At 41.6% G+C, this 22843-nt stretch overlaps 1 protein-coding gene and 1 long non-coding RNA gene across 3 annotated transcripts in view; one reads left to right on the forward strand and one right to left on the reverse strand.

Moving 5' to 3' along the window:
* The window catches only part of SHOC1 (shortage in chiasmata 1), a 49988-nt gene extending 31540 nt beyond the window's left edge, over positions 1-18448 (reverse strand). Inside the window, exons 1-12 of one of the 2 annotated variants that reach the window (XM_077345297.1) lie at positions 18348-18448; positions 17551-17615; positions 15569-15638; positions 12707-12836; positions 11342-11429; positions 8467-8660; positions 7513-7675; positions 5493-5586; positions 3808-3949; positions 3101-3205; positions 2734-2863; positions 1211-1305 (exon numbers count right to left, since the gene is read on the reverse strand). In XM_077345297.1, coding sequence (XP_077201412.1) covers positions 1211-1305; positions 2734-2863; positions 3101-3205; positions 3808-3949; positions 5493-5586; positions 7513-7675; positions 8467-8660; positions 11342-11429; positions 12707-12836; positions 15569-15613 — 1186 coding nt within the window. In that variant the 5' untranslated portion in view covers positions 15614-15638; positions 17551-17615; positions 18348-18448. Of the gene's footprint in view, positions 1-1210; positions 1306-2733; positions 2864-3100; positions 3206-3807; positions 3950-5492; positions 5587-7512; positions 7676-8466; positions 8661-11341; positions 11430-12706; positions 12837-15568; positions 15639-17550; positions 18205-18347 lie in introns of those variants that run through there. The other variant, XM_077345298.1, reaches the window with a different exon arrangement.
* Positions 18449-20405: 1957 nt separating this feature from the next.
* LOC143841849 (uncharacterized) overlaps positions 20406-22843 on the forward strand; it is a 48731-nt gene continuing 46293 nt past the window's right edge. The window contains exon 1 of the long non-coding RNA XR_013232895.1: positions 20406-20526. This is a non-coding gene — a long non-coding RNA (uncharacterized LOC143841849). The remainder of the gene's footprint in view (positions 20527-22843) is intronic.

Consider the following 22843-nt stretch of genomic DNA (forward strand, 5'->3'; position numbering starts at 1 on the left):
TTAGATTGCACATATGCCCTAATGCAGTGTTGCCTCGGGGGCTGCCCTGCCATTCTATCGCCGGCTCATCTTTGGGGGTCTCCAGCAGCCGCCATGGCTGGGTTCCCCCTTGGCGTGGCACAGCACAGCTGCTGGCAGCGCCCCCCCAGCAGGCAGCGGGAAGTCAGGGGTGCTGGCGGGAAAGCAAACGGAGCAGCGGCTCAGGCAGCAGCGACATCCCTCAGCAAAAGACTACTCTCTCTCCCCGGGCCTCAGTAAAATTGTCAAGCGTTGACCGGTCCCCGGTGATAAAAAGGTTGGGGACCACTGCCCTAATGCATATTTTGCCCTGGCCTGGGCCCATTCTGCACATACAGGATAATGCACTTTCCTGTGTGGGAAAGGAAAATCTACATCGGACAAAATGTCATCTGGGCATGTCCATTTCCCACAAGGACTTCCCTTTATCCCTGTGTGAAAATCTCCTGTGTGGAAGGAGTCAAAAGTGTGCTGTGCATGTAATTAAATATTAAGATCTTATTTTTTCCTGAAACTCCAAGCACAGCACTTTTGTACAAGAAGTTCCCAGTCTAGCACAGCATGAGTTTACAGGAGCATCCCTCTGTGTATATGTTTATTATTTTATTTATATTTCATTTTGTAGCCCACCCCTCCCACACAGTGGCTCATGGTGGGTAACAGCAATTCCCACAATTAAAAAATCCTCCATAAAACTATCATAAAAATAAGTTAAAATCCACCTTTGCTGGTGGCAAATAAGTATCACAAAAGGCTTCTCAAAATGCCTCAGGGGGACAACCACAGGGGTAGCCCAATGATCTGGCTAATTCAGGAAGGGGTCCTCGGTTCTCCCGGGAGTTCATCCCACAAGGTCCATATGTTTCAATCTTGCTAGGTTGCATTGGACAGACACAATAGGATGTTTTGGAAAAGTCGCTTTAAGAAGCGATGTGGGATAGTTCAGTTCACTTTATTAATATGGTCAATGACCAGCAAAAATATATATGTATACATATACACGTAATTAATCACCAAATAAAAAGCAAACTTTGATGACATATGGGATAGATGTTCAGCTTGTGAACGTGCACTGATTCCACTTTGAAATGCATATCTAACACACTAACTATGCTGGGTGTTTGAGGGATTAGTTGTGTGTATTAGAAGTTATACGGAACAAAAACTGAAATTAGATTCTTTACTTATTTACCTGGAAGTAAAAACGAACTCAGTGGATTTTGGTATTTCTCTGATTGCCACACGAGGCCTTCTAAGTTCTGTTTTGTGGCTTCTGTAATCAAAATACTAAGGAAAAGAGACGGGGGAAATGCATAAATACCAGGGGTTCTGTGTTCTATTTCCAAATTTCCTTTAGATAGCTTATGTAACTGATGACCATGAATATATTAGGTTACATCCTAATCATCAACAGTGGAAGCAGGATCTTTGTCATGTTCTTTTCTCTCTAGCAGTCCCAGTTCTGGAAAAAGAGACCCCCAAGGTCAGGGTCCTGAGGTTTGGCAGGCTGCAGCAGGGAAAGTTAGGGGGTTATATTGTCCCAATATTGTTCTGTCAGCAGAGTCACATTGGAAGAGGGATGATTTTTGCCCCTTTTTTGTGCCCCTTCCTCCTCCTCAGTGCTGCTCAACCTACTTGCTGCTCAAGTTCAACTCACTTTTCTTTCTTTCTTTCCCCATCTAACTCCCTTCTCCTTTCCATCATCCTGGGGGGGAGGGACCCAGCTGGCTGCTCATGGAAGACTAGTAAGGTCATCAAACCTGGCTCTTGAGGTTTCAGTCTACTCAGCCACTTCACTAAACTGGATCTCAAGATCAAGTGGGGAGAAGGAAGAGGACAGCCAGCACCCAGAAAGGACACAGTGCAAGCCTGTGTACTAGCATGCACTGCATTCCTGGGAACACTGGGCTTTGCCCCTAGTATAACATAACCATGTATTTAATGCAAACTCAGAAAATGTTGACATCTCTAAATAACGACTCGCTGGTAATCCAGATTAGTTATGGTAGGATCTTTGTTGAGATTTGAAGACTTCCATTATATGTCAATATTTTGCTGCCCCTAATCCGAGCACCATTCCTCAAGTGATAAGAAATTATTATTTGTTTAATATGTTTCTATCCAATCTTTCCATTGAGTTTTCCATCCACAATAGACCAAGCTGAAATTATATTTGGTTTAGCTCTGATTGGGTATGCTTAGGATCACTCTGAACTACTAAGAAAAGTTTCACATTAAAATATCAAAATTAAACATAGTTCAGAATCATGTATGATCCAGCATACATTTATTCTCCCAAGCCCTGATAAAAGCAGGAAAGCCTTCTCCTGCACTGTGGCAGAGAATGGTGAGGCTCAAAACTTCTGATGCTTACATCTTAGTGTAAGGACTCAGGTGGGTAGTGGTGTTGGTTTGAAGCAGCAGAACAAAGTTTATAAAACTTTGTTGGTCTTAAAGGTGCCAAATAAATGTATAACAACTTTGTGTAATATAACATCTTTGTGTACAGTTTGATTGGCACTCTCCCCGAAATTGCTGTCCCAAAGCAGCTGTTTGCATTCATGTGATCAGGCAGGCCAAAATACTATGAAAATACTGGTTATTTACAAGAATGGATGCTTTATCAAATGGTTTTTCATTTTTCTAATCCAATAAATTATATATTGTTTTGCATAATTTCAAATTAATTGTATTACATGACAGGCTTTCTCTTACCTTTTACTGAAAGGGGAAACTGGTTCTAACTGTAGCTCTGCAGGCAGTGAATTTGTAAACATTTTCTCTGATTTGCAGGGAGGAGTCAGTGGAACCTCCAGTTCCCCAAGGCAGAATGAAGTGTCATTTGCTAACAATCAGCACAAGAGAGAGAAAAGATAACAAAAGCATCAAACTTGGAAGTGCTAGGAATCAGTTACACTGAAATGCCCACAAAGATTTCTTGTTCCACAGATGCTTCAACACAAAGAAAGGAGTCCATAGAGAGAGCACCTGAAAGTCCAGAACTAATTGTTCTTTGAAAAGTTAAACCAGAGGTTACTAAATGTTCTTCATCTTGCTTTAAGTGCTGCATGGCAAGTCCTACCTGGCTTGCTGCATTCCTGTAGACTTCTGCTTTGACTGGCACAAATTTCTTCTGTGAAGCAATATTTTGAAATTTCCATATCAGATGCAACTTTCACTCCAAGGTCTGAAAAAGATATTGAAACAACAAAAGAGGGAATAAAGTAACCCAAATGTATATTAAATACTAGAATGCAAATATTTATTTCAATAAATATGCCCATATAAAAACTTTAAAACATCAACACATATCACTCACTATTGCACAAATCCAAAACATTTTGATACATGGATAAATGACAAGACACCAGAAAACCAAACACGTTTAAACCTCTCCTGGGGTCTTCTTCAGTGGCCTAACATTTAAATACACTCATATGATAGAATAATGGGGACTATAAGGTAATAAACAATATGAATGAAGAGGCTCCCACACTAATAAAATGTATCCAAATATATCTCTTGGAGCCCCGCAATTAGAATATTCAAAGTGCCACCCTTATTGAAGCCCTCTCTCAGCCTGGGTGTATTCTCATGTGTCATTCATGCAGCAATCATGAGTAACAGACCAGCAATACAATAACATAATTGCACAATATGGACTCCGGGGAATGGTAGGACAGGAAGGCCTGGAGGATCATTGTCCATGGGGTCGCGATGGGTCGGACACGACTTCGCAACTATCAACAGCAAGCTATAGGGACTCTTTCTCAGTGAATGTAGTCTTACCTATTTTATAAGTTTCATCTGCTAAAACTTCTGGAGTTATTTCTAACAAAGATTTCAGTGCCAAACATGTGGGAACCTCAGCATTTAGTTTGAGGTTTGGTGTTTTGTAGGAGCAGGGTAAGTCAATAGGAAGTACAAGTGCCTAGAAAGAAAAATAACTATTATATTTCTCACAGAAGTTTTAAAAATTATATGTGAGAGATCTAAGAATTTTTAGCAAATTAATTAGACACAACAGTACAGATCACAATCCTATAAAAGAATTATAAAAGAATTATGCAGAATATAAATTCTGCAGTTATATATATTAGGAGTTTTACTCATCTGTAGTACAATCCTAAAGAGAGTTATATGGTTCTAATCTCATTAATGAAAGGTGTAATATTTTTAAGGATTGACCTGTAAGGGCAGAGTTTCACATGCCCCCAGATCCATGTCTCTTCCACATGCAAGAACCCAGTTCATTCAAAAGGCAGAAGCTGATCTGCAGCCACAAAGATATGCACAGCTGGATCAGTTCTCTTTCTGATCCTAACTGGGGGCCATTCGGCACAAGGAAAAATCCCCCCCCCCACGGGCACAATTTGTGGCCGAAATTACGGGCAGTGTGAACAGGGGGCTGTGTTGTGCTTGGGAACTTAAGGAGCTTTGTTTTACTTTAAATCACTTCTGTGGAGGGACTATAGCCAGAGAAGCCTCGCTTATTTGTTGCTTTCGCAGGCCTAAGGGGGAAAAATGGCGATCCCTTCTCTGGAAGTTCGGGGCAAGAACGGGGGAGGGACTTTCTTTCTACCGCTACATTGAGAATGCACATGTCTTTCGCTGGTTTGTTGTAGCTTGTGTGCAGAAGTGTAGCATTTTTTTCCCGATTCCCCGAAAAGTGCTACAACGAAGTGCTTTTTGCGGGAGTGTTGCAGGAGTGTTGCAGATTGTGTGCAACATCATGCGGAACGTTGAATTTGTAGCGTTTACCAATGGTAAGACTTCTGCTACATTTAAGTTGTGCGGAATGGCCCTGGGAATTTCTTCTATGCATGTGAGCTCCATACTCATATTGGAGTATCCATATCAAGGACTATTCACAGATAAGGCAAATGGCTGTGTGGATACAGGTCAAATACATGTAGTTGCAGACCTTACCAAAATCTATCAGATAACTGCAGTTTCAGTGTAAAGATGATGAACTTATATACGGATTTTTAAAAGATTTATATATGCAAGTCAGTGCCTCAAACCAGCAAAAGCTACAGTATTTGCTGGTGTATAAGACTACTTTTCCCCCCTGAAAAATATGCCTCCAAGTGGGGGGGGTCGTCTTATACGCCGGGTGCACTTCAGTTGGGATATACATAGCTGCCCATAGTGGCCCATGGTAGTGTAATGTAATGTAACAAAACTCTATATTTTGAGTGGAAATGTTGGGGGGTCGTCTTATACGCCCAGTCGTCTTATACGCCGGCAAATACGGTAACTGAAATACATTCTTACATTTTAGGATCTATGGGTTCACTGCTTTCTATAAAAGTATTTATGAATGTAAAATTAAACATCTTTTACAAAATAATGATTTAACAAAGGCATCCATCTTTGATAGCTGAGCAGAAGTTGCTTACATGATTGCATAACTAGTCGAAAGGAATATTTGGCACTATTTGGCAGCTTTCGCTAAAGTCATTCATATTTACCTCCTCATCACTTAGAACCACTTTGCAAATATCTTCATATGGTTCTTTCCCCTTATCTTGAGACGGCTCTTTCATTTCAAATGTAAAACACTTGCTTAAAGAAAAAGAAAAAAAGTAAAACAGTAGTACAAGTTATTTTATATAAGGTATTTTATCTCACTTTTCGGATAGGCACCCAAAATGGGTTACAAAAAATAACAAAATATTTAGACAAGCATAATACAATTTAAATGAACAAAGAAAAAGAAAGAAAGCACTAAACTACTGACTAGTCCAGCCTCTCTCAACTTTTTTATTGTCGAGAAACCCCTGAAACATTCTTCAAACTTCGAGAAACGCCAGATGTGGCGTGATCGTGCAGAATATAGTTGGGAGGCATGCCCACCTGGGGCCCCTCCCCTTCTTACCCCATCCAGGCCCATCATTAGTCATTTTGGGAAGGGGTGGGTGGGTTGACATGACCATATATAGTCATATCACCCAATAAATGTTTAACATTTTAAAATATATATATATTAAAAATTAATTAACTCTTACCCATTTGGGAAACCCTTCCGGGGTTATCAAGAAATCTCAGAGTTTCACAAAACCCTTGTTGAGAAAGCCTGGACTAGAATGATATGCCTTCTTTTTACTGTTTCATGAGTGTCAGAGAGATTTAACATTAACAAAACATTCTGTTCTTGAACCTGGAAAACCAGCCAAGAATCCTACAGTGAAGAGTCAATTCTTGGCAGTTTTATACCTGGAAATTTTAAAGGCAGGTGCACCTATCATCAACCAGGACCAGGGCCTTTTCCACCCTGGCTCTGGTCTGCTGGAACATGATTCCAATTGAGTTGTTCCACCAGGCCTTTGGTTGACGATGGGCACTGAAATTCTGTTGCTGGTCCCCTGGCTGACCCCACTCCTTTCCTTTTAAACTAGTTGACTGCTCCATGGACTTGAAGCCACCTATATAAATGGAATGTTGGATATTCAGATTCAGATTCAGAGTACCTTTATTGGCATAAAATTGCAAAGCATAAAACGAAAATTTCAAACAGTTCCAGATGTAAAATCTATCGTAAAAGATTTTCATTTAAAATTGCCAGTAAAAAAATTGCAACTTTTATAATAATTGCTGAGTCCCTCACATTTAGTATCATTTTAATCCAGTGTTTTTCATGAACACAACTGAATTTCAATTTCTTCAGATAATTAGCTAATGGGCGACGATATACATCAAACTTAGGACACACCAGAAGTATATGGTACAATGTGTCAGGGACACGACACATGTAAACAGTATCTCTCCTGAGGAGGGATCTTCAAAAATCTACCTTGGGTGACATTTGAGGGAAAGATGTTTAAGCGAGCTACTAAAAATGTTCTTCTTAATTGGTGTGTCTCCAAAATTTGGAGATGGGCATGGATTTGTAAGTTAAGGGAATATCCCAGAAGTGGGGAGAACATACACTGTTGTTAGAGGAGCCCAGAATCTGGGTATCCTGATCTTCTAGTTTCTGTGATATTAGTTTTAATATCATCCTTTCGTCTTGCATGCTAAGGGTTGAGATGTCCAGACCCATAATTTGAAGTTTCTTTGACATTTTGCCCAGCCATCTGAAAGAATAAGGGTCACTCAAAAGGTTAATTAACAAACTACCCGTTTGGGCATGGAAATGAATTTTTAACCAGTATTTAAAGGACTGAAACCAAGCCCGGGCTTCTAGACTCTGTTGGCCAAGTTCTGCGACAAGTGTATGATTTGCCACACAGCTGGATACTAATATTAAAAATATGTCATACATTACACACTGTTTTCTTTTAGAGCGGTGGTCCCCAACCACCAGGCCGCAGCCCAGTGCCGGGCCACAAAGGCCCTGGCACTGGGCCGCGGCTCCCTGCCTCTGCAGGGCCACGCTGGGCCACGCATGCGCGTTTGCGCCGTGCGCGGCTGCAAACGTGCATGAGTGGCACTCCCTGCCGCCGGAGGTACACAGCCTGCAAAAGGTTGCGGACCACTGTTTTAGAGTACCTGAAGATGTCTTCTTCTGTAATATTTTCTCCTTCAGAATTTAAAAGAGGATCTTGCACTTGGAAAATACTTAGTCGGCTCAAAAGTGCACGCAGGCTAGGAAGCCGTTTAGCATATTGTGCCAAATTATCAATAAAGACAAGTTCATCTTCAATATAGAAATCTTTAAAGAAATGGAAAATCAAATTACAACTTTATAAGAAATAAATCAACAACTTTGTAGATCACTTTCTGTAATGCAAGTATTAAAAGTATTATAGGAATGTGTAGTATTTGTGACAGGCATTTTCATTTGGTGGATAAGTTCTATACATGTATCCTCTCCTACAATGCTGATATTGGAGGTACTTACACTGCCATTCAAAGTGGAGTTATACCCCTTCCAAATCCATTGTAACCAAGGGTGTAAACTGTTTAGAACAACCTTCCTCAACTTTTTTACCATTGAGAAACCCCTGAAACATTCTTCAAGCTTTGAGAAACTGCAGAAGTGGCGTGATCATGAGGGATACAGTTGGGAAGCACAGCTGTTTATACGCCTAACCAGGGCCCCTCCTCTTCCCACCCATTTGGGAAACCCTTCCATGGCTGTCAAAACCCTGGTTGAGAACCCTGGCTTAGAGTTTCCAGTTGAGGGTTGGGAAATACCTGGAGGTATTGAGACTGAGCAGAGCAGGGTTTGAGGAGAGGAGGAACTCTGAGTATAATACCATAAGAGTCCACCTTCCAAAGGGGCCATTTTCTCCAGGTGAACTGGTCTGTCTCCTGGAGATCCATTGTAATCCCAGGAGAGCTCCAAACACCACTTGGAGGTTGGCATCCCTAGCTTAGGATGGTACTGCTAAGCTTTAGAGTCCAAAAAAGAGAAGAAAATTAATTTGCTTTCTTGTCTAGTTAAGGAAGAAACTATTAATAAGGTTCTAAGTATCCATATTCCTGAGAATGCTTGTTTACCTTCTCCTTGTCCTTTAAGTGCTACTGGGAGGTAATCCAACTGCAAATGATTATCATGCATACATTCTTCCACGCCATCATCTTTCATAAGCAAGTATGCATCTTCTGTATCAGACTGTGAACAAGGATTCGAACTTGGGACAACTTCAAGGTCTTCATTATGAATATGAACAAGAGTACTTGAAATAGGTTTCCTAAATTGTGGGGGAAATGGTTCTTTTAGTACATGTAAGCCAATCGCCATTAGAGGAGGCCCACCGTGACATGTCATGCCTGAAGACTACTGCTGTCACAAGAGGATGATGCATTGGTGCTACTGCTGCTCTGATAGCTTATAGCCTTTCTTCCACAGCTCCTTGATATTAGCAGCAGGACCTAGGTGTAGCAAGCTCCTTTGTAAGTTTATACATTTGCTACACCTGTTCTGCACATGCAAGGCTCATCTCACGTGCCTTAAAGCAGAGTTTCTCACCCGGTCCTCTGGGAATGTTCCATGTCAACCTGTTAACTGATGAATCCCAGTGTGCCTTAATAACAGAGCCACTGCACATTGCAAAGCAGTTTTGGGATAAGGTGTATTCTTAGCTCATGCAGAGAAACCAGGAAATCCTGCTCATCTTAGCTAAGGTTCCAGACAAAGTATGCTCTAAATTCCACTCAACATTCTTCGATGGTTGCTGCCTGAAGTCAAAAAGGATAAGCTATTGTTCCCTCATATGGTGTTATCAAGGTACTATCACAAGCTTCTAAGAACTCCAAAGTTCCTAAAGGCACAATATTAAAATCAGTGACAATTGCTGTACCGAGAAATGTTTAAAACATGCTCCTGAAGTTTACTGTGAAATATGTAGATCACTGAGTTTTGTGCTTTGCTTGTAGTCTAAGACAGAATGCCTTGATATTTTTATAAATGCACCAGGCCAATATCCAACAGCTAAACAGGAGACTTGGCAAAACCTTGCAAACCTTTCCGGCACAGAATGGGGCCACAGCTCTGTGGGCTGTTTTGTATTTGCCCTTTCTAAATTAAGGATCTGATCTGGAGGCCATGCCTCCTGCTTTCTTAAATGGCTTTCCTCTACAGACTTCCCATTTCTATTACTGAGTGTCTGAAATTTAATTTACTTGGATCTCTAAGTAAACTCTTGGCTTAATAACAGCAGTGTCAGCAGAAAGTCAATACGATCTCTAGCATTAACTAAATGCAAGAGACAAGAGGAACAAGGTCATCCTATGAAATGAGCTTCTGTGAATGTTTAAAAATAACATGTGTCTTGTATATCAAGCTTAAATGTATCAGCCTAGAGACATAAAAAGGCTTTCTTTTCTATTGATGATGAACAATTTGAGTTGAATAAACCTTAATTCACCTCTCTAGTATTTTCTGTTAAAATACCTATTCGATTTTTTAAAACTTATAACTGTTCTTCTTTTCATTCTTTACAAAAATATTCTGTTTTGATGAGCGAGGTCATCCTGTGATTTAGATTAACAGTTTCCTTGTTTAACATTTGGTATCATCAGTTAAAGTGGTTAAATTGCTATGATGTCATTCTTCATTTTTATAATTTTTGTTTTCTTCCCTTGTACAAGATGAGCAGAAATGTACAGCAAACTAATTAGCAACATATGCCGGGTAAAAAAAATAATGTTATTTATTTAAAATATCTACATTCTACCTTAGCCCAAGTGGCTTCAGTAGGATGTACCACAAAAATAACATATTCAAAAATATCTTAAAGTTATTTTTAAATGTAAAACAGTATTTTAAATAGCAATTAAACTACTGAAAAATCAGTATTTCATTTTTTAAAATACTGAATATTTAATAAAAACTGACCTAAATCATAAAAGTCACCTAATGAATGACACCCTCACTACATTAACAAGGAAAGGGACGCAGTGCTGTTGATTTTTGACATCACTTCCAAATGAAGACCCAGAAGTTCTCTCTGCCCTCCCTGTAAAGCTTTAGAAAGCGGCCAGATCTTTATAGTATTTACCATGGAGCTTTGGGAATTCCCAGAGGGTCATGGAGAGGAAGGGCTTCATGAAGATAGCAGAACTCTTTTTATTACCTTTTTCCTTTAAATTAGAATGTTTTAATGTTTTAACTTTGTATATGTTTTTAACGTGCTCACCTGCCCTGAGCCCTGGAAGGGTGGGATATAAATAAAAATTATTATTATTATTACTATCATTCAATGAAGGGAAAGGTATAGTACTGGTGGGAAAAGACTTAGGAAATTAAGAGAAATAAAGTTTAATAAAGTGGCAGGAAATGGATGCAGCATGGCTATGCCATGCTATGCCATGCTGGTGTTTTGTACTTTTTGTTAAGTTAAGATGTTAAATGTTAAGATGACCATTCCTGCACTGGGATAGTAGAGCAGGAAAGTTTTCAGGCTATAAAGAAGCTGGGGGAGGGGTGACACATTAAAAAAAACCTTACAAATGTACATAGATATGTTGTTTGTTCAGTGTGATGTAGTGGTTACAATATCAGACTAGGATCTGGGAGAACCAGATTCAAATTCTCATTATCTTGTAAAAGCTTGCTGGGTGACCTTGGGCCATTCATATAGTCTCAACCTAATCTACCTCACAGGGGTATTGTGAAGATAGTGGAAGATAAGGGAATAATGTAAGGAGATCTAGGACCCACGGGGAGAACGGCAGGATATAAACAAACAAACAAATAATAAAATAAATAAATAAATAAATTGCTCTCTAGGGAGTGGCAGTAACAACTGCTAAAACATTATCAAAAATATTCTTAATGCTTAATTATATTTTCATGGATATTCCCCCCCTCACTAATCTTCCATATATCTTTGGTAATAACAATAGGAAATCCTACATTTTGGAGACTTACTTCTCCAAGAAATCTTCTACACAGAGACATCCTTTCCAATAATCAAGCACAGAAAAATCCATCAATAGTTGGGTGGAATCAACTGAAACTATGACAGAAAAAAAGGAAGATAAATTAGTTCAGAGGAAATAACAGAGGATATAAAAGCACCAAGCTTCTCAAGGAAAGAAAACCTTCATAAAGGACTGTAGAATCAGTCCAGGACAATCACACGAACCACCAGAGGATCAGCTTCAAGAGTCAACATATACTTACACTCAGGTTTTGACCCTTCACCTCAGCAGCTAGCCTGCTCTTGAAGGAATACTGGCTGAAATGTTCAGAACCTAAAGAGGGGCAGGCTGGAAGGCAGGGTGGAAAAGTAGCTTCACCCTGGGCAACCAGTGACCGTTCCGTCTCATCCATTTCTTTGTGAAATCATTAACCAATCATTACAAGAGGCTTCACTAGCCATCAACACACAACTACTACAGTGCATTACAATAAAAGCTCAAAGGCTGCAGTCAGACTTCTTAGCACTGCTGATATTCTCCCTCTCAGACCATAGTCCCTCTAGAGCAGTGGTTCCCAACCTTCCTAATGCCATGACCCTTCAATACAGTTCCTCATGTTATGGTGATCCCCCAACCATAAAATTATGCAAGTGTTCTTTCACAGAAATTAAACCAAAACTGACCAATGGCGTGAAGATCCATTGTTTTTTTTTTTCCTGGGGGTGCTGCTGGACTGGCTGGCGGCCAAGCGCAGGCAGCTGCAGGAGGAACAGCAACAGTGGCAGCCCCCCCCCCCGGGCCAAGCTGTTTGACCTGCCACAACCCCTGTAAAAGGGTTGTTCAATCCCAAAGGGTCCCGACCACCAGGTTGAGAACCACTGCTCTAGTTTAGAACTTAAGAATGGTAAGGTTTCATCTGACTCCCAAGTGACTTTGTTTTTTTGTTCTTAGGTTCTACCCACAACACTTCCTTCAGCCACATTGCCCATTAGGTGTACATTGTAGGCCCTACAAAGCTTATCTCTATCAAGCATGTGAGGTATTAACTCCTTCCATTTGCTCACAGAAGTCAGACGGCAATATGTACATTCCTGAGTAGTCATAACATTTGAGAGTAACATTCTGCACCATATAATTAACATTACAGGCTCTGCTTCTGTTGTATAAATCATGAACAAGTATTCTGATTATATGTGGGTTTAGAATTATTGTAAACTGTCTAAAGAACTCTGCTAATCTATTTCTTATGCACGACTAGTCACAGACATTTGTCATTCTACCAGGTCTTCAAAGCCCTCTTTTTTCACCCTATATTAATTGTTTAAAATTTAAAAAATATAAATGAAACAGTGAAAGGTCAACACTAACTTACCTCTTGTCCAGGGTCTCCTATATCTATCATCAGCAAACTTGCCATCATGATAATAATTTATATTCTGGTATAAACTGGAAGGGATGTTTAATGATAAACACTGATAGGAAAAACTCTGTCTAGCCATTTTCTGCACAAGAAAAAAGAAATACCATGATTCTGAGTACCCTATTCCAACTTTGTTCATACAAAGTAGTTATTTGTGTCCCAAACAGACATACACATATTTTGCACTAGCCTAGTCAATCCTGGTCAGCGAGCACTGTTCTTTGTATACCATTTTTCCAGGGAACACCATTAATACTGAGTTGGATTCAACATATTTCCAATGCAGAGAAGGTAAAAGAAAAATTTCCACCCTTCCTTCCCCTGTCAGATCTTTGAGCCTACTGGAATTCTGCTCCTACGGAATCAGTGGACCTTCAGGAAGCAGTGGGAGGGAGTCCAATGAGGGCCTGAGAGTCCTCTTCCATCAATAGAAAGTGCCATTCTACCTTTGTATTCAACCTCTTGTGTGCAAGTGTATGTGTCATAAAATGTTATCTGTGGCATAGTGGAAATTCACATTCAACTCTCATTTTCAAAGAACTGCATGTATACTGATTTGCATTTATTTCTCTGTCAACCAGGACACTATCACATACACAAGATTGCTAACCTCCAGGTGAGGCTTGTGGATCTCCTGGAATGACAAGCACTCAGTTTAGTTTCTCTGGAGAAAATGGTTGCTTTGGAGTATGTACTCTATGATGCCATGCTTGGGTTTGGTTGGGAAACACCTGGAGGTTTTGGGAGTGGAACCTGGGCTGAGTCTGCACCCACATGTTTTTTTCGGGCTTGGTCCTACTGATTTCTATTCGATTCAGACTCTGATCTTGCCAGAGATCTACAACCATCATTTCTCCGACTATAAAGAACATTAACCCACCTGCTGCAAAAAACCTCCTCTCCCTGGAAACCAGGGGGAAAAAACAGTTTTTTCAGGCTTTGATTGGTCTGTTGATTGGTGGCATCCAGCAGGACCTTTAACTTCTTGTGGTTTCATGGAATGCTTCCCCCTTAAGTGATCTGATAGGCATTAATATCAGAAGTAAAGACCAGCTATCCTTACTGTTTATTCCTTCATGGGAAATAATGCTTCCCAGGGCCACCCTCTTTCTGGTTATGTTTTGTTTTTTAAGCAAAGGGGGCATTTTATATTGGAATTTCCAAAATATTTCCAAGCTCCAAGATAGCTCAGTTAGTAAACTATTTTTCTTGTAACCACAACTTTATTAGTTGTGTTTTATTTAATTTTTTACCTTTTGAAAATCACATGTTTTTAAAATGATGAGCCATTCAAAAGCAAAATAAACAAATAAAATTTTGGGGGGGGGGAGACCCACAGCCTGCCTTGAAGTTGTAACGCTATGATTTCACAGCAAGTACTTTACCAACTGAGCTATCTTGGCTGCCTGTGGCCCTATTCAGAATATTCACTGAGGTTTTGCAAGTGTTTCCCCCCCCCCTCCTACAAGAGCCTCTTGTGGCACAGGGTGGTAAGGCAGGTGACATACTGTCTGAAGCTCTGACCATGAGGCTGGGAGTTCAATCCCAACAGCCGGCTCAAGGTTAACTCAGCCTTCCATCCTTCCGAGGTTGGTAAAATGAGTACCCAGCTTGCTGGGGGGGGGGGTAAAATGGTAATGACTGGGGAAGGGAATGGCAAACCACCCTGTATTGAGTCTGCCAAGAAAACGCTGGAGGGCGTCACCCCAAGGGTCAGACATGACTTGGTGCTTGCACAGGGGATACCTTTACCTTTTGCCCCCCCTCCTAACCTTCCACACATGGGATACAATATGACAGCTGAAGACAACCACAGATTCAAGGTTTGTCTTTAACTCCTTCTGATAGGAGTGATTAATGCATTACTTAAGGGGCTAGGAAGAGCAGAAAAATACTTCCACAGCACAGAAGTTTAGATACAATCAAGCTGAAGCTGAAATAGAAGAACAGGACAAGGGGACTGCTTCTGCTGCATGCCAACCAATCAGGAGAAACCTTAGCATAGTTAAAAATAGTATCAGAAGCTCAACAAACCACCAAGATAGAGATATTTTCAGCTTTAGAAAGGCTGTGCTGTAATTTTATATTAAAATGTTTTCAATCTTTTATTTACAATACAAAATAAAATTAAATACTTTGCTCCATTTCAGAATAAAGTTGTGAGCTGCCCTGGGCCCTTGGGAAAGAGTGGTAAATAAATTCAACATTAATTAAATAAAGAATGAAAGAAATTAATTGAAAAAAATTATTTCCTATAATATTTACAGTACAATCCTAAACAAAATAGTGCATTTATGTATTTGATTTATATACTGGCCACTACTGTGACGTCTTGGGCGATGTACTTCTAAACAATGAAGCCATGGATTTAGTACAGTGGTTCTCAACGTGGTGGTCGGGACCCCCTTTGTGGGTCGAATGACCCTTTCACAGGGGTCGGTGCAGGGCGAGCAGCTTGGGGGTGGGAGGGCACCGCCACTGTTGCCACTCCTCCTGAAGGAGCCCACTAATTTATATACTATTCATAACCAATTTCTATACAATCATGAACAATGGATCTTCATGCCATTGGTCAGTTTTGGTTTAATTTCTGTGAAAGAACACTTGCATAATTTTATGGTTGGGGGTCACCACAACATGAGGAATTGTATTAAAGGGTCACAGCATTAGGAAGGTTGAGAACCACTGATTTAGTATGATGTAATTCTATTAAATGACACCCTGTTAGCAAACGGTTTTTTTTTTGTGCTATACCTTTTTTTGTGCTATACCTTTGTGTTTTTATGTGCTATACCTTTCACAATGCAATTTTACCTCATCTAAGTAGTCTACCGCATGGTATTTCAAGGCTCTAAACATAATTCTTCCTGTCTTGTTCAGTTATCTGGGGAGGGAGACTAAAAGTTAACTAAAAATAACAACCATTGAGAAATATCCACCTCCCAAATCATAACACACTGCTAAGTGTTATTGGTTACTTCTTCCAAGCTTTGGAAAGAAACAAGGCATGCAATGCCTTGCTTTGAACATTGTTTTAGCCAATAAAAGCAGAGTCTTTGTGATTCTGGGGCCCTCTGCACAAGTCCAGGATGGGGCCCTGGAATCACAGCTACCACCCACAGGCCCTCTTTTTGATGCGCTATTGGGTCCAAGCAATGAGGTTCATGGGAGCCATCAATGGAAGCTGGCTGCCCAAGTCCCAGATAAGTAGGCCAAAGAGGCTGCTATTGAACCCACTGCTCATGCTTCAGACCAGGCAGGAGTGAGTGGTTGTTGCTGCAAGACGGTATCCCAAGCCCTGGATAGGATAGGTAGGAAGGTTGCAACCTGCTCTTTTTCTTCTTTCTTTCCTCCTTCAGGGAATCTGGACCATGGATGATCAACCCCTCTCCAGCATGGAGTCCAAGGCAGTTCCCTCTGTTGCCCATTGTCTAAGTCTGCCCATATATGAAAGCTAGAAAAATATGTTATTTTCATTCCAGCTACGGTATTCAGGATGGCTGCCACACTTACTTTGGGGCAGGGATGTGGAGCCCATCTGCATGATGGAAACACCATTGTGAAAGACCCTGTGGCCAAGATGGAATGCTCCAAAAAGGCAGTTTTCAGAGATTTCCAACAATCTGGTACATTATGTCAACACACATATTTATTTCATCTAGCTATCGAAAGGGTATGCTACTGTTTGTGTTGAAAAAAACAAGATGACATCTTTTGCCCAGTGGAGCAGAAAGTGTTGAATGTAAACCAATAGGCACTGGATAAATGTCAAAGTCTGTTCTTTTAAATGGTGACAGAGTACCAACTTTGAAACCCTTTCCCAAACCCTCAAAATTCTTGGCTTTTATCTAGAACCTCAAAGATGAGTGGGAGGCTCAATACTCCTCTTACAGTCCTCCTCTGACAGTGACACTAAAAATAATTTCAACCATTCAGAGTACCTGAGAGCTCTATAGCTATCACATTACTTAAGGATTGTCTTGACTCCAAAAGCAGGGAATTCTGGATCAAATGGCCTGTGGTTTTTTCAAATGTTAAAAACTGAGGAGTGAGGAATGGATTGGGGCTGTGGCACTGGAGATTTTAACCTTTTCCCTATATTTCTCCCCTTCACTGTGCAATACAACCCTAAACAAAATCGAAGTCAATGGGCTTAAGGATGAAACTCTGTGTAGGATTGCGCTGTAAACCATCCCCTCAATATCCCCTTTTCCCAGTAGAGAATCATACAAGTTCTTTACTGTTTTTGGATTTTAGTTGGCAGAGAAAGAATCTGGGAAAAGTATGACTTGACATCACTATCTACAGTTTTTGTCTTCTTTGGGAAAACTCCTCATAAGAAGGAGCAGCAACTAACTGGGAGATTTTGTTTTCTCTTCAGGAAGTCTTTTAGATTATTGAAAGGTGTGTCATCTCTGAATTTATAGCAGCTCTTTCTATATTCCATGGGATGCATTTTTATACAGCTCCTTCTCCAGGGATCTCAGAGCTATGTACATTTCTCTCCCCTGCTCCATTTTATTTCTCACAATAACTTTCTGAGGTAGGTTAGATGGAGTCACCTGGACTGCAGTTTTAAAAACACTTTCGAGACAGTAAGCTCCACTGAACAAAATGGGACCTATTTCTGAGTAGACTTGCTTAGTCTCGCTCCGCTGGTGAGCTTCAGGGCTGAGAGGAGACTTGAGCCTGATTCACCACTGTTGTGGCCTAAAGATTTAACCACTATACCATTCTAGCTCACAATCCTCCTGTTTCTTATAGGCCTGTTCCAGTCACAATCACAGAATTCTTACCTTCCTTTTGAATGTCGAAAGGATCTCTGTGATCAGGAAAATGGATGAAGGGAAAATGGAAGTTTCTGAAAAGCGGAATTGTAAAGACACTAGGACAATTTAGCACAGTTTTGTTTATATAAGGACATGACAGCACTTTTTCTCTGATGTTAAATGATGGCTGATATGAAAATAATATGTATGCTTCCCCTTTAAAATTGCCCTAATGAAACACCAGTAGGGGGCTGGCCCAGAAAAATCCACATCCACATGACAGGCCTTTCTGATGTCAGAGCAGGAAATGGAAAGCATTTTAAGGTAGGTTATGCTAACATGAACGTTTCTGAAACTGTTTTACTACACACTCTGCAGTGCTTCATGGGGGTGAATGGCAGTTGTGTGACTTTTTGTAAATATTCAAGGTCTGAGCTGCTGTCCTTGAACTATTTCACTGTGCCATATGTATTCCGTGCCTCAGGTATTCTGTAAAATGTTGTCCTTAAAAGCAGAAGGCCTATTTGGTTGGGGGGGGAAATACAAAGTTTGAGTCCAGTGGCACCTTTAAGACCAACAAAGATATGTTCAAGATATAAAACACCCGTGTAATATAATTAGTTCAAAGTGAAGGTCACCAATCTAGTCGTATGCTACATAGTACCCACAGTCTTCATGTACATCACACATGTGGGCTTATGCACTGCCTCATCTTTTCCCTCTTAATAAAACAGTAAGGGATGTTGGGGTGGGCTCAGTCCATGATGGCGGGGGCAAACAATTGGCCCCTTGGCCCCAGACTGACAAGCGGATTGGCCCCTCACCAGGACAGACCAAAATTCCATTCACCCAGCCCAGTCTGGCTGCCAGTCTGCTCCTGACCACCGCAGGGAGAGGAGGTCAGTAGGGCTGCCAAGGAGGATGAGAACACAGGCTGTGCCAGCCGTTTTTGCCCCAAGGCTGTCCTAACTGTCATGTCCAACTGTAAATTGCCTCAGAGCTGGCAGGAGGCTGGAGAGTGCGCTCCCTCCCTCCCCCTCCCTTGAGGCCTGCTGCGAAGGAGCCTCAGACAGGCCCTGACTGAGGGGAGGGAGGCCTTTCCAAGAGCAACGCAAGGGAGCCTGAGGGCCTTCCTTTTGAGGGGGGGGGGACTTTCCCTTTCTGCCAAACAGTTGGCTGACAGGGAGGCCACAGAAAAACTCCTTCTGACTTAACATACTGCTCTGGCTGGGGATTACACAGCCAAGCCATGTGTCTTTCTTCTTTGCAACTCTGCAGATTTGAAGCCACTGCACAGCGTTATTCTGTGGAAGAAATTGGTCCTTTCTGCCTGCAGAGCTGATCTTTATACTCTGCAGGTGAGCTGTAATTCCAGGAGCTCTCCAGGCCCCACCTGGAGGTTGGCTACCCATGAGTTGGAAATATTCCTGGAGGTTTGGAGGTGGGACTTCAAAATTGTACAACGCCTCAGAGTCCAGCCTTCAAAGAAGCCATTTTTGCCTGCAGTTGGGTGGGAGTGGTGCAGGTGTGTCCCTCCTGGGCTATGGGCTATGGTCAGCCCTTACTAGCAACTGTTTGTATTCTGGGGCGCAGACAGGCAGACCACCATCAGTCCTGTGAGTCTGGAAAGTGCAGGAAGATCTAAATAAATATTTACAGCCTGAAACTGTAAATAGAGAACATGTAAATGGCTGGGGACACATGGTAACTGAAATTACTTTTTGGCCTGACAAATAACCTTGGCCTGGCAAATAAAAAAACAATATAAAAAACCTACTAAGGTACTCTGTGCTGTGCACAGAGGGGTTTATTTCTTGCTGTTTGTCTCCTGACTCTACAGCCAAAGTAAGGGGGGGAGTGGAGTACGAGGCAGCTTGTTTTTTTTTTTTTCTGGACAAGGAGAGGAGGCAGAACAAGGGGGAAAGACAATCCGAAAGGCAAATCTCAGCACATAGAAGTGTGGGCTTTTGGACAAGAGCATAGTCACTTAAAAAATGAGAGCAAAAATAAATCTTCTGAGGGAATGGCAACCAGGAACCAGCAGTCTTTCAACTGACTCCCTGACCAATCAGTGGCAGACTACTATGATACATCAGTATTGGAGGCACAGGGGAGAAAGTTAATCTGGTAAAACTCAGAGATCTAATTAATACTGGGACTTTTGGAGCAGTTTTCTCAAATGTAGTGAGTTATATCCACTCCTGGATATCGTGGGGAAAAGGTAGCATCACCGTGGATCAATCATAGACATTGCATTAAAGTGCTAAATATCAAAATGGAAATCAAATGCCGTGTAGGTGACTTTTAAATTTGAGGTCACCGGGGATAAAAAGCTCAGTGCAGATTCAGCCTAGGTATCAGGAAAAAGATTCTCACAGTCAGAGTAGTTCAGCAGTGGAATTGGGGCCTAAGGAGGAGGTGAGTTCTCCCTTACTGGCAGTCTTTAAAAAGCAGTCTTTAAACAGCAGCAAATGCTGGCAAGGTCTCATGGGAATTGTAGACCATGGACATCTGGAGGACCACAGATTGACTACCCCTGCTTTAGGCTGCTCCTGCATTGAGCAGGGGGTTGGACTAGATGGCCTGTGTGGCCCCTTCCAACTCTATGATTCTTTGACTACTTCTGTTGCAGAAGAGTATACAGAGGCATACAGAGAAAACAAGTCATAGATTCAATCTACTCTGCTTGCCTCGAATTTTAAAAAGCCTTTTCCTTGCTTTCTCTAAAAAGTTATACACCTTTGTTTTTGAATCCATTATTTGTTTCCATGGAAACAAGAGAATGGGAGACAAGAGACTGCATTTAGCACTCAGAACAATTGCTTTATTTGATGGCCTAACTCAAACTGCTATTTTCTCAAGACCTCATTAGATGTTTTAACCGTTCATTCATGCTATCAGAACAATTACAGATTTGTCTACTCTTTCAATACAGTTGTGCGTGTGACATGGATTTTATATGAACCTTCACTCTCAACCTAAGTGTATGTGCTGCCTTCAGAGGTAAGTCTTACTTCCAAGTTCATAGGACTGTGACCTATTAACTATTGCAAGACATGGATTTTAATTAAACCATGGCCATAATTTACAATAGGGGGGATTAATATCTCCCTTCTGCAATGTGGAGAACATTAAATATGAGAGAAGCAGCAAAGTGCACCAGAGTTGGGTGCACATTGTGAATCCAGGGACAGCCCACACAGAGAACTGGGTTACAGATAGTGTTTAAATAGCAAACAATGTATCCTGAGACCACAATTGGACAATTGGTCCCCAAAATAATATGTTTGAACTGATTATTGATGTGAAATAACAAAACGGAGACTTTGCTAATAGCTGTAGCAAGTCTAAGACAAAGAAAACTTGAGTGGGTTAAGGGGGAGAATTTGGAGTGAGGCAATGAAAAGGGAGTTTCTCAGGTGTTGGTAACATTTGCATTCTTACCTGAATGGGTGTTTGGACATAGCAGAGTTTGATGATCCAGCAATCAAGGATGGGGGGAAGCAACTGGAAGGAATGAGTTCATCAGGAGGAGACATCAGAGAAACAATATTTGCAGGTGTTGAGGGCCATTAAGAGGATTAGCCAACTGCCAGATGCTGAATGATTCCTTTGTCCATGTAGTTCGGGATGAGGAAAAAGTGAATGGTTTGACCCTTCCTTTGTGTGAGTAATTGCATCACTCTGTGATAGCCAAGAAATTCCCTTGCTCAAGGCTGACATCTCACATGGATGTCACTTGGCTTATTTCTGTTACGGCAAAATGGCTGGGCAAGCTCCCTGATGTAGCCATACATGCTTAGAATGTACCAGAGATATTAATAAATGGAGGTTTGCAGGAGCATCCTCCATGTGCACAGAGAAGGGTGTCATGGGGCCCTGACACTAATAGCTGAACTGTCAAACTGCTTCTTGCACTCAAAAGTTTTTTAAGTACCTGCTGAGAACCACAGTTTTGAAAATAGATACCCAAACATGTACACTGAGGTGTTGTCCTTTGGGTCTAATTATTCTGCGTTTCCAAACTTCAAAGTCTTGTTGTGGTTAGGTGCGAAGTCGTGTCCGACCCATTGCGACCCCATGGACAATGATCCTCCAGGACTTCCTGTCCTCTACCATTCCCCAGAGTCCATTTAAGTTTGCACCAACTGCTTCAGTGACTCCATCCAGCCACCTCATTCTCTGTCGCCCCCTTCTTCTGCTCTTAATCGCTCTTACAAGCGTATTTATCTCATTGTATTTTGTCATCGGCAATGCTGTAAAAGTCTGTGGGTTTCCTCTAGCAAGATCTCTTTCGCTGATAATGTGTGCTAAACTATAATTAAATTTAATTAGTATAGTCCAGTTTAGTTTTTGGTGGGATTTCTTTTTTTTTTGCAATCAAACCTATTGGCATGCAGCAAATATGGTGTGTGAGAGTGAAAAGATAAAGACATGACTCGCTTATTTCGCTAGAGTGCTACAGTCTGTGGCTATAACCTGTCAGTATTATTTAATATCAATGGCTTGGCTTGGGATGGAAAAAATATTTTATTTTGCGATAAACAGGACTGAGCACAGCAGATTTACTAGCTTGACCTTTGCTTTAATTCTTCACATGAAAACAGTGCCAACCATATTCTTGTTTGCAATGAAAGCCAGTCACCCTAAATTAACAGTGTCAGGCATTAGCAGTTGTCTGAGCATTAGGATGGCTTCCAAGGTGTGCTTACTCTGCCAAAGGCTGCTTTTTGACTGTGTATTCCTCTTCAGCATGTTATAAGAAATTGTTACCCCTAATTTATCTCTGTATATCAACTGGGAATTATGGACTTTATGGGCAAGTCGGAACCTCCCAGTAATCATCTGGCTATTAGCAGAGCTGTGGAATTTCTAGCAGGACACAGTAGTGGGGAGGGGGAGAGAGCCTTGCCGCACGCCATAAATATAGTGAAACTAGATGTAAAGCCCATTTATAAAAATGGGCGGGAAACGTGAATGGGTTGGGCTGGCGCGGTTGCAGGCATGGGCTTGGGAACCCGGGGCGCACTTACCGGGGCGAGGCTTATCGGAGGTGGCCGGGAGCGGTGAAGGAGGCGAGGTCTGCTAGCTGGGGGCGGCAGTGGCTTGCGAGCCGCTCTGCGGCGGCCTCGCAGCTTGTCCTGGCATGTCGTGTGTTAGCGGCAAGGGCACGGCAGGCCGCTTGCGGCGTCCTCCGCAGCGGCCTGGGCGTGTCCGCGGCCATTTTGGAAGGCAGGCGGGTGTGCGTGGCGGCGGCTCTGATGGGAAAAGCAGCGAAAAGTGCGGGGGAAACGGGTAAGTTGGGCAAGGAGCTCGGGGA

Source organism: Paroedura picta, chromosome 7, assembly GCF_049243985.1.
Source record: "Paroedura picta isolate Pp20150507F chromosome 7, Ppicta_v3.0, whole genome shotgun sequence".
NCBI lineage: Eukaryota > Metazoa > Chordata > Lepidosauria > Squamata > Gekkonidae > Paroedura > Paroedura picta.